Source organism: Lepidochelys kempii, chromosome 17 (assembly GCF_965140265.1).
Source record: "Lepidochelys kempii isolate rLepKem1 chromosome 17, rLepKem1.hap2, whole genome shotgun sequence".
Lineage (NCBI taxonomy): Eukaryota > Metazoa > Chordata > Testudines > Cheloniidae > Lepidochelys > Lepidochelys kempii.
Genome location: NC_133272.1, coordinates 7967616 through 7979971, shown reverse-complemented (window position 1 = coordinate 7979971; position 12356 = coordinate 7967616). Strand labels below are relative to the sequence as shown.

Here is a 12356-nt window from a genome sequence, read left to right as displayed (position 1 = left end):
AAATGTCCAGTTTCAGTTTAATAAATTGACATTGATGATATAATATATTATAATAAAAGTGAAAAATCATACATCTTTGCAAAATTACTATCAGTCTGAAAGTAAAAGGAGATGTTTGAGAGGGATGAGTATGGGTCATTTTCCACAGTTGCTGGTCTGGCTGTGACAGTAATTTGGAATATTTTTCCAGTTCTGTGATAGTGACTAAAGAGCAGTGAGTAGACAGCAGCCCAAACTGGGACTAAATAAAACAACCCTGGAAATTTTATTTATATAGAGGTGCTGAGAACCCACAGCTCCCACTGTCTTCAAAAGGACTTATGGGTGTTCAACACTTTTAAAATCAGACTTAGAACATCCAAGTTACAGTAAATAAGAGATAAGTATTTTGGGCAATGACCTAAGGCCACAACCCTGAAAACTCTTATATGAGTTGTCCGATTGACTTGTCTACAGGCTGGGAACTCAAATAGATAACATGCAGGCCAGACTGTGATTGTGCAATGAAGCACAATTTTAAAAAATATATTTTACTTTTAACCCTTGCCTGTTCTCCAGTTTGTTCTTTGACCCTCAGCAATTCACTTTTTAGATAGACAGTGGTTAAAGAACTTATCCCCCTTTTTATCTATCTAAATTCTGTTGCTAATTTCTGTGTTGTGGATGTTAGAAACTCAATACAATTTATAAACATTGAGAATAATGTAAGTCTTACATCTATTTGAACTAGTCATGGGGGGCCCAGTCCTCTATCTGCACCTGTGCACCTGCATAGTGCTCCAATGACTTGAACAGGGCTCCAATGTGTATACAAAGTTTCACCTGTGCAGATATAGTTTCAGGATTGGGCACCTTCTATTCTATTCAGGTTGTTATAGAGCCTTCATCACCATGATATCTGAGCACCTTCCAGTGGTACAATAAGTGACATTACGAATATCCATCACATGTGGTTCTTTCTCATCCTCTCGACGGGGGAAATTGTGGGTTCTAAATAAATGTATATGTACATTGTGCTTTGTGTTTATATTACACATGGCAAGACTGAAGAACTGCACCATGCGCTTGGAACAAAAGGTGGTGACGTTTGTAACAATCATTTGTTCCTGTGGGAGTTCATTCTACAGTCGAGCTAGCCATGAGAAAGTTGTCTCCCACACAGACAAGCTTTAAACGGGCAGTGTACATTTCAGTGGAAGAGTGGAATTGTCAACCACAGTCCACATCCTGGAGTTTCAGGCAAATCTTTAGGCAACTTGGGTCTAAGCCATTGAACACCTTGAAAATCATGCTTGACACCTTGAATTTGACATGGTATTTTGTGAGAAGCTAGTGTAGGAGCTGAGGACAGATTTGATGTGGCTTAGCTGTTGTTACAAGGAGTGTGTGCATACAAACACCAACCATCTAGCATATGTCTGGAAATTCCATATGTTTGAGGCTCTGTAACTTTGTTAATAATACTTATTATTAGGGAGTGGCGACAATGTGTCCCTTTGAGTGAAAAGTAAATTTGAATTTGGGAAACCGTTCTGCGGCTGACATTGCGGGGTCTTTTATGATATTTTTAAGAGGCTTCTGTTCCATCTGAAGATTTTTGTTTTCAGGGAGAGTGGGGAAGTATCCCTTTTTTCCTGTTCATAAATGAGCCATGAATATCGGGTTTTTATTGTTTTTTATGAATTTGTGCTTTTATTCCCTTTGACTTTAATATTTTGTCTGGACTTCTTTAAGTCCCTGGTTTGTTTGAAGACTGGTTGCTCTGAGTAACTGTGGCTGTTCAAGACATAGGATTAGTCGCCAGAGTCAGATTATATTATTTCTTCCTCTGACTGGATGATCTAAACTTTATAAAGAGGAGGGATGCCTTTTTCTGTTCAAACATTTGCAATCTGTCTAATCTATTGTGCATTTAATAAAATGATGTTATCAAAATTGCTGTGTGTCATTCTGGTGCAAGTACCAACAAGTACTTGCAAGACTATTTGTGATGCTTTTGGCACACATTCTTGAAAACAGTCTTGCACAGGCAAAGAGAAGAGTAAGAGAATAAAAGGGAGTGCAAATATGGCAGATTTTATTCACAGCAATATTCTCAAATATTTTTGCTCTTGTATTTGCCCACCTGTCCTCCCATCCTGTTAAATAATTGCTTGTTAATGACCTAGGGAACAAATTCCCTCCGGTGCCCCAAATGTCATTGTGTTATATTTCACAGGTGGTGCTGATACGTGCCAAAGCCTTTGGGGGTGTCAGAGTGTATGGCACGGCCTGGGGGAGAATGCCTAGTATCAGGTCCTGACAAATGAGTCAGCCTGCCCCACCCCGTTGCCCGCTGTGCTACCAGGGTTGTACCCATCCTGAATTTTACAGGAACATCCCTCCTTTTTTTTTTTTTTAAAGCGCCCCCCTGGCTGGATCATCCCCCGAGAATCGGGCCCGGGCAGCGTCCTGCTAGCGGTGTATTCGAGGTGATCCCCCTTGTCGCCTCCCTCCCTGCTGCGCCCGCCTTTGTCCTGCAGCCGCAAGCCCCCGCGGCTCGCCCCACGGGGTGACGGCCCCGCGCTCGACGGCCGGCCCCCCAGCTGGCCTCGGGCACAGGCGGGGGCCCCCCTCCGGCCGCCAGGGGGTTAACAGCGGCGGCCGCAGGTTCCGGGCCACCAGAGGACACCGCGCCGGCACCGCCCTCTGCCGCCGGAGCCAGTGGCGGAGCGGCCCGGGCCCCTCAGACCATCGGCGTCTCCTCATGGGCCACGCCCCCGAGCCGCCGCGATTGGTCACGCCCACCCCGGAGTGAGAGCCGGCCGCCAATGGCCAGCGAGGAGTCCTCGCGGCGCGGCGGCCGGGGTCAGAGGTGAATGACCGGGGGTAACCTCTCCCGTCACGCCACCTCAGTGGGCGAGGGAGCTGTCAGCGCGAGGGGAGGCGGAGCCGGCGCCAGGGGGCGGAGCCGGCGGAACACTGAATGGGAGCGTGGGTCAGCCATCTCCTCCGCGGCGGCATCCGCAGCCAGCGCCGGGCCGGGCCGGGGGGCGCAGGGGCAGCGCCCCGCCTCAGCTGGCACCCTGAGGTGAGCCCGGCCGCTCCGCAGCCCGGCAGGGCTCCCCGGGGCGAGGGGAGAGCACGTCCGACCGCCCGGCCTGCTGGGGCTCCCGGCCCCGGAGGGTGGGGGGCCCCCCCGGTGTCCCGGGAAGGGGGGGGCTTGGGCCGGGCCCGGCCCGGATCACTGGTGCCCTCGGGAAATAAGAGGGGCTCAGGCCCGGCTGGGATCCCCGGTGCCCCCGGGAAGTGGGGGGAGCTCAGCCTCCATCATGTGGGGACCCTGATGCCCCAGGAAGTGGGGGGCTTATCCCTTGGCCTGCCGGGACCCCCGGTGCCCCGGGAAGTGGGGGGCTGTGTCCTGGCCCGGCAGGGACTTCCGGTGCCCCGGCCCAGTGCGGACCCCCGGGAAGTGTGTGTGTGTGTGTGTGTGTGGGGGGGCTTAGCCCTGGCCTAGGGGGGGATCCCCAGTGTTTTAGGAAATGGGGGGGCATCTGGGCTGGATACGATCCCCAGTGCTCTAGGAAATGTGGGGGGTTCCCCTGGGGTGGTGGGGATCCCGAATGCTCTAGGAAGTGGTGGGACACCCCCCAGCCTGGCAGGGATCCCCAGTTCCAGAGAAGGTAGTAATATATTCACCACAGTATAGGATTGCAAATAAGGGAGAAGGTTTTGGTGCTGGATTGGGGCTATTTTAAATGTGATTGTGTGGGGATAGGTGAGTGAGTTATTAGGGATGGTTGGAGGAAGGAGGAGCGAGTGTGAATGGCCTCACCAACCTTGCTACTGGGGGGTTGGGTAGGTAATTGTGATTGGGGGGTGGTTTAATGTTCTCATGAGCTCTGTTGCGAGGGCTGGGGAACGTGAGCTGTGGCTTGGTTGTAAGGAGTGGTGTGGAGATGGTGAGGTATCTAAGGTGCCACAAGTACTCCTTTTCTTTTTGTGGCTACAGACTAACAAGGCTGCTACTCTGAAACCTGAGAGAGGATAGGTGATGGTAAATGGCAGGGTGCATATGTGTGTCTTGTCAGTGCCCCTGTAATGCCCTTACCAGGCTTTGTGGGGCGCCGGCTGCACTGAGTCAGTGCTTCATGCACACAAGATATGGGATTGAGTGGATTGAGATCCTGCGATTCCCTCTGCTTTCTCTTGCCTCTTCCTCTAGCATTCTCTGTACAGTTTCCACGGTATGCATCCGATGAAGTGAGCTGTAGCTCACGAAAGCTCATGCTCAAATAAATTGGTTAGTCTCTAAGGTGCCACAAGTACTCCTTTTCTTTTTGCGAATACAGACTAACACGGCTGTTACTCTGAAATCTGTACATATGGCCACTGTGATAAGGGGAAGTCCCGGGTGGCAGTGAGTGTGAATGGAGATAACACAGGAGTAGGGCTTCTTGCAGCTCAGGTTTCTCTGTGACGCAAAGGGGATCGGCAAGGGAAGGTTGCCTGTAAATACTCCAGGCCTGTTGTTTGTGGGCTGTATTGAGACCATGTAATTCCTAATGAGTTCAAGAGTGACTGGGAAATTGTAGTTTAAGAAGCTGCAGGATATCTTTTTAATTGCTTGTGTCTCTATCACCAGCAGGAGAGTGAATTTGTGTGGGGGGGTGGAGGGTGAGAAAACCTGGATTTGTGCTGGAAATGGCCCACCTGATGATCACTTTAGATAAGCTATTACCAGCAGGACAGTGGGGTGGGAGGAGGTATTTTTTCATATTCTCTGTGTATAAATAAAGTCTGCTGCAGTTTCCACGGCATGCATCCGATGAAGTGAGCTGTAGCTCACGAAAGCTCATGCTCAAATAAATTGGTTAGTCTCTAAGGTGCCACAAGTACTCCTTTTCTTTTTGCGAATACAGACTAACACGGCTGTTACTCTGAAACCTGACATTGCTTATATAGTAACTCTGTTAATCCAGCCATGTGGGAAGATTCTTTCATAGTGTTTGTATGGTCTCTTAGCTCTGGTCCCTGGGATACTGTGGGTGTGCTCTTCGGGTATTGTTACCTATTATTACCATTGTTTGTTTTTCTGCCTCTCCCTTTGAAAACAAGAATAATCAAAATCCCTTTTAATCTAAAGTAATTAAATGTGAGGACTCTAAATAAACATCTGGATATGGGGGAAAGGCTGGGAGAGTAGTGGAAGCCCCAGTACGTAGGTCGGAACTATCTTTTTGTTCTGTGTTGTATGGTGCCCAGCACAATGGGGTCCTGGTCCATGAGTGGGGCTCCTAGGCACTACTGCAATACAAATAATTCATAATAATAATTCTAAATGCTTGAGGGGGCTCAAGTGTGCAAGTTTTAGATACTGCAAATCTAAAAGATACTGGCCCCCACCTCCCTGGGGTAGAAGACGTAATGCAGGCAAGACCACACGCTCTCTGCAGCCACACTGGCATGTATTGGATCCAGAAAGAGAATTGATCGACTCCTCCACTTCCGATCCAGGTTACTGCATGCAGCTGCCTCTTCCCCATCTCAAGATGTTTATTTACAATGCTTTTGGATCCCATTGTAAAACTCTATCAATGTAACAGAAAGTTTCTCAGAAGTCTTTGGGAGGATGCTCTGTAATATGGTTAATATTTAAAATTCACTTGCCTATATTCCTTCCCTAGTGCAGCCCCTGTGACTTAAATAGGGTGAATTTACATATTTAGCTTTATTTTAACATATATACTTTGCTTTCCCTAATTTGAATAGACTCTTCTCGTTCTTCTGCGAGGAAATGACTAGCTGACTCTTTCAAAAGGAACATTCTCTGAAATCATATAAGGAGGCAGATAACAGAGGGGAACATTATAGCCTGTGTTTAAATCCACTACTGTTCAGGAAAACTTTTAAGCATGTGCCTAAGTCCCACTGAAGTCAATGGGACTTCAGCAAAGCATTTAAGCATGTTCTTAATCTCATTGACTTGGATAGGATTTAGGTACATGCTTAAGTGCTTTGCTGAATGTGTATGGATTGCTGAATTGGGTCTGTTGTTCATAATCTGGATTTTATTTTAACCTATTGAGACTTGTAGAGTGAAATATACTGGGAGGTTTAAAAGGAGTAGAATCCAAAGATCCGAAAGCACTTTACAGTATGCTATGTTTGACAGCTGTTCAGTGGTGCAGAGCAGTTTAGGACAGGAAGTAGGTAGTATCCAATTGAAACTAAAGAACAAATGTTAAACTAGAAAAACTAGTATAAATGGAGAGGGAATAAAATCTCAGGTAGAGGGAATGGAAAAAGCAGAGGAGCTTCTCGGTTCCTCAGAGCTAAGATCAAGTGTAAGTAGTCTCTCGGCCTGTTAAAGGCTATGGTCAGGTGTCTTGATGTGTTTGGTCTTTTGGCCCCGAGATGAAAACCTTGTCTGTGTCTCTTGGACCGTGAAGTACAGGCATTATCTCCTAAATTATATCTGGGTGATTCTTCGGTCTGGTTTTATTCTCTTGGTTCAGTTAAGAGAACGCTCAGGATGGTGGCCCACTAATTCTGTGGTGATGTCTGTTGGCAGAAGTGAGATTCCAGAGACTGTCCTCAGATGCAGTGGTATTGGGCATATCCTAGGAACCTAGGCAGATGGTTGTGGCTTTCCTGATGCTCACCCACATACCTAGATATCTTTAAAGAAGTTGTGACTTTACCCCTAAGTGTGGGATTTGTTGATCTGGAAACTGACTTCCAAAGTCAGTCTAGATGCATGTGCTGCTGGCCTTCAAATTCAGCGAAAGCAAACTACTATAACAGGACTGGTCAGTTTTATTGTTGTGTTTTAGTCACTTTCACTTTCTGGTTGTCAATGGTAATAATGCTGTATATTTTTTTAGGATTACTTGAATTCATTGTCATTATTATTAGAATTGTGCTTTACCTCTTCAAGTGTTGTGGAGACACTGATCTAATTTTTAAAAAATCCATTCAATTTGTTTCCCCTGAAATGAAAAAGAAATCAATAAAGTAATTCACTTCAGAAATAGTTTTGGAAAATATTTTTCTTTAAATAAAAGTTAAATTTGAGGCAAAATTAAATTAGTGTCACTCTAAATGGCATTTCAGAGGGAGAAAAATTACTGAAAATGAATGGTACTTTCTTACCACTCGATAGGGAGCAAAGCTGTGAAGAATAATTGGGCCTGTGTCTGCCTCCCAATTCTTTGTATTCACTTCGCTTCTGACAAAGTAATCTTAATGTTAGTTCATGCAGCTCTGGAAGAGTGAGCTCTGGGTTCTGCCCTGCTTTTAGCATCATCAACATTATTGCAAAGTCTTTATTACCTAAAGAGCAATAGATTCCTTGTTGAATTTGCAGTGCTTGGGCAATTGTAAAAACAAATTTTTGATCTGTTGGTTAATTTGATCTGGAGGGGAGAACAAAAAGGAGAATATGGCTTGAATCCTACAAAGACTTATGCCCAGGTGTAACTTTATTCACATGAGTGGTCCCAATGTGAATAGAATTGTACATGTGCTTAAGTCTTGGGAGGATCAGGGTCTAAATCTGGACCTTGCTGTGCAATTTTTAGTCACTTCAGTCTCTGCAGAGTTCGCCTTGCAAATTGTTTTCACAACATCTGAAACCTCCTGGAAATAAGGGATTTTAGAGAGCAGGAGAGCATTGTTGTCAAGGGGATATGGCCAATCTTTTGTTAGGGCCCAATCCAGCCCCCATTGAAGTCTGTTGCAAAACTCCTGGTTGACTTTAGTGGTGCAGGATCAGGCCCTTACCCAGGTGTTTAGTGCAAGCACAGTTAAACAAAGATATTTTGTATTTCAAACTTGGTCAGTTAAATTTTCAAGAAAAATGTACACCAGGCCAGGTTTTCTTGGGATTTTAGAATCCTGTCCCCACAGTATGAAAACCAACTGGCTTCTCTGAGAAGCTCTTTGGAAAGTGCTACAGTTAATTTGAGCAAAAAGCAAAGCTGAAATCCAGTTTTAAAAAATAGGAAAGTTTCAACATATTCAGAACAAGTACAGAGTGGATAGCTAATTACCAGCTGCCAGTAACTGTTCATGGAAATCTAAACAAAGAACGTTTGTGGCTTTGGCTATAGACAACATGGCCTATCGAAGAGGATTGAGTTGCACTGATTGTTTTTGAGTAGAGATGCACTGAGAGGAAGAATGGTCAGGTGGTTTGAGCATGGATGAGGTGTTTCATGGGTTGTTGTTGAATTGTTCGGCAAACCACTTATCCTCTCCGTGCCTCAGTTTCCTCATCTGCAAAAAAGAGATTTTTGCCTAATGGTGGTGGTCCAAGACTTACTTAATGCTTACAAATTTCTTTCTCTCCTGAGATGAAAGAGACTGTATAATTGCTAAGTGTTTGAGACAGTAGCTTCTCTCTCCCTAGTTAGCTTTATGTCATAACCTAGATTATTTTCCCCCACTACACTAACTGTGCCAATACTAGATCAATACAGCTGAAATTTTCCATGCGTGATTTGATGCTAGAGTAGAATTTTTTGGGGGCAAATCAGATGCAAATTGAACAAGGCATTTTCGAGAGATGAGTCTGAAAAACAAGGTGTCCCCCCCCCTTCCTGGAAGGTCTCCTAGTGTGGGTTTTGGCCTTGGTTTGTTGGCTGTAAAGGTGCTTTTGGCTGGTTTAGGAGAGTTTGGGCTAATAATTTAAACCGTGATTCTACAACAAAGCTGCAGCGGCAGACCCCTTCATGTATACCAAGACCTATTGAAGAGAACAGGGATCTGCCCAAATGGCTCAGTTTGCAGGAGTTTTCACAAACAGTATAATCTCTGCCCTGGGCATATAGCTGCAGGTTTTATAATTGTTCTCCCCCTTAAACCCCCTACCCACCAAACCAAACAGCTAAGCCAGGTACATAGACAAAGGTTTTATAATCCCAAACCTGAATAAACACAGTCTTTGTAACCACAAAGTGGTTAAGTATTCATCAGAGTTTGTTTGTTTGTTTTTTTTATGGGCTGCATATGGCCCTAATGAAACCAGGAGTTGTGTTGTCAACACAGGTGCAGTTTGATCTAAATAATATACCCATGTACAATCACAGTAAGATTGACTAAGCCAGTCAGATGCATTCTTAATTTTCAGTCTGATGAAAAAAAAACTGTGTGGTGTTTTAGGATTGCATTGTCTTGCCTACAGTACAATTACAACTATGTCAAAGACGTCCAGTTGTAACATGATTGTGTCCTATTGATGTTATAATGTGAATTGGTTTTGCCTGTGTAGACCAGACCAGATTGTTCATGTTAAGGGAAGTCTGCTACATGCTTGTAGTTTTCCTAATGTGGCTATAATTGCAGTTTAGAGAAGGCTTTTTAATTGCTTGGGTGACCTTATCTCTGACCCCCACATCACCCCCCCACACCACCCCCCCACACCCAGCTGATCTGTGCTTTTCCATACTTCCAGTTGTTTTTTTTTTTTAAACCATAACCTTCACTTTGAATTTCCTGGCTCCCTAACAGTTGCTTTTTTGTTTAAACTACAGCAGTTTTCTTTGAAGTTACTGATTTGTATTTCCAATCTTAACTGAAACTTCATGGCTTTTTTTTTTTTATATGTTGTGTTTGAAAGTGCAGTCTTTTGAGTTACAAGAAGAAAAGCTATCCAGGGTTAGTGAAAGGTTGCCCTTCTTGTACAAGGAGAGATCTGGATCTCCAGTCAGAACTATGTACTTGTCGAGCAGGATCACTTTAAAGCCTGTTTGGCACAAGATATGGATGGATGGGAGTATTTTTCCTGAGTCACGCTAGCTTTTTGTTGTTTGTCTTAGACTGCAATTGAAAATGAGCTTGGTGGGTCTCCTCATAGTCCCTGTTTGTCCCGTTCACCTTCCACAATTGGGCACAGTTAACCACAATTGGTAACTTCTGCTGAGGTGAAAGCCCCAGGGCAGGGCTGATGTGCTTTGGCACCGCTGTGTAGGAGACCCAGGGGCAGGACAGGATGGAGGTGCAGTGGGAGGATTGTGTGAAAAGCCTTCAGGCTGTAATAGAAGGAGATTCCATAAGACAGGCTTGAGACATATTGGCATAGCTGCGTGGGAGACGTTCCCAAGGCACCTGCCTGTACCATGCGTGCTTTTACTCCTTCTCTTCCCAGCACTAAAGTCAGGTTTTTTTAAAACACTGGGGGGAAAAATTAAGTTGCCTTTCCCCCCTCTATCTTGCAGTAACAAAAATACAGGTTGAATGAAAGGGCCTTTAGATGTTGTGTGTTAGCAAATTGCTCACAAAGCTACCAAGTATTGTCTTGTGAGTGACCAATGGGAGGAAGCATAGTCTGTAGTCAAATGGGACTGGGTGTCAGGAATTCTGGTTTCCATTCTTGGCTCACTGCATGACCTATTTAACCTTTTCTGTGCCTCTCCTTCACCCTCCATACATTGAGTAGCATACCTATGGCACAAGGGTGTTGTGATGACTAATTGAAAGAGCTTGGAGATCCTCTGATTACAGGAGCTGTATATCAATAAATACATAATGCTACTTTTGATGTTTGTCTCTTCTTTTCCAGTTCGTTTTGGAGGTGGATAGCTACTCAAATTGCAGCAATTACAAGAGGTTAGTTATTGTTAACCGTCCTTAATCTGATAGTGTTTCAGTGTGTGACTCTATGCTGATTTCATATTATTGAGTCAGTGTAAGTGATTTTCATTCAATGATTGTGGTTTTTGCCCATTGCTTATGTAACCCAGGCCTGCTTGGTGTGGCTCTCTGTCCCCCTCTAGTGGCAGCTTGACCAGCTAGAATTTGATGAGAATGTTACCTCTTTTAAAAAATACATTCAACAATTTTTTTTTGAAAAACAACCATAGCACCAAACATTTGTATTATATTTTGTAAAACAGCCAACCTTCTCTCTTTGAGTTGGCTCTGTTTGGTCCCAAGTAAAAGACTGCCAGTGGATGTTTGACTTTATCATCGCACCCCAGTCTGCGTGTTTGTCCCATTCCCATGCTGTGTATTGTATTTTAGATTGTAAACTCTTTGCCAATTATTATATGTTCGTGCAGCATCTAACACAGTGAGCCCCAACCTGGTTGGCCTTTAGATGCTACCAAAATATAAATGTTAAATAATAATAAATGTCTCCATATTGGTTTTCTAACCGTGAATTTTACAACAAAAGTTGTGCCTGCTTAAAGATTGTTTGTCCTTCCTGTAGCTTTTTCTAAGCCAGCAGCTTTCGCAACAGATTAGAATGATCAGTTGCACTGATGCTTGTACAAACAGAAAAGCTACTGAAATAACACAAGTGACTAGTCTGGATCCTGGTCTCTTACCCAGTGTCAGACATGGTATTTCAACAGTGTGTGTCTGACCACAAATGAACCCTGCTTTTGAAGGCTTTCTTGTTTCCCCTAGGAGCTAATACTAACTTCAGCTCTTGCTTTTTTCTCTTTTAGTGCTAAGAGCCCACTTTGGAGTCACTATGGAGGAGTCTTCCCCTACCACAAAGCCCCTGGAGTTGAACCTGAATTCTCATTTCATCCTTGGCTCTGTGTCTGAGGATAACTCAGAGGATGAGACGAGCTCCTTGGTGAAACTTGATCTGCTTGAGGAGAAAGAGAGGTCTCTGTCTCCTGTATCTGTCTGTTCAGATTCCCTTTCGGACCCGGGGCTGTCTAATGTTCAAGATGTCCTGGCTAGTCATATAAGGTATGTAAAAACCCTACTAATCAAATCCAGTCTGCGGGCTTTTCTCACCTTGTTCCTTTTAGTCCTAGAAAGACTTTGTCTAGTTACAATATTGTCGGCTTCCTTCTTGCCCAACTCAACTGAAATGTGAGCTGGAGCACAATGAGCATGGGGCAAGGACACTGTATTTTGTTGCTGTTGGAGGAAGGGCCTCATTTTCTCCCTCTTTTGATAAGGCTTTTGAGGGGCAATATTTGGAGTGAATGAGCAAGACTGATAAAAGTTCTGTGATGTACTAAAGCGGGGAGTCTCCAGGACATGGATCATATCTGATAACAGTAACAGAGGAGATGTGATACTGGATCTATCAAGTCTGGTATCTGGCTCTGGCGGTAGTCTAATGACTAGCCATATTTCAGAGGAAGGTAATAATGCACATGGCTAGTCATATTTTTCTGTGCACTAGGATGGTTGTAGTGTGAGGAAGTGTTCCTGCAGTGATTGGCATATGTCCTGACTCTAGATTTGAGTATGCTTAGCTTGGCTTGCATAGCTACAAATGTTGCTTTTGGGCCACAACATTACCCACTCCCTCCTTCTTTTCAAAATCCAGCTATCGTATATGGCGCTATGTTCTGATGGCTTTCAAAGATGGGCAATGCTGCCGGACGTAACGGCTCTTGGCAGGT

General features: G+C 44.6%; 1 protein-coding gene across 13 annotated transcripts in view; it reads left to right on the top strand.

The window, feature by feature from the left end:
- The first annotated feature begins 2948 nt into the window (after positions 1-2948).
- The window catches only part of ACACA (acetyl-CoA carboxylase alpha), a 182487-nt gene continuing 173079 nt past the window's right edge, over positions 2949-12356 (top strand). For 12 of the 13 annotated variants that reach the window (XM_073316080.1, XM_073316076.1, XM_073316081.1 and 9 more), the window contains exons 1-2: positions 10548-10590; positions 11436-11688. In XM_073316080.1, the coding sequence (XP_073172181.1) occupies positions 11462-11688 (227 nt within the window). In that variant the 5' untranslated portion in view covers positions 10548-10590; positions 11436-11461. Of the gene's footprint in view, positions 3071-10543; positions 10591-11435; positions 11689-12356 lie in introns of those variants that run through there. The other variant, XM_073316082.1, reaches the window with a different exon arrangement.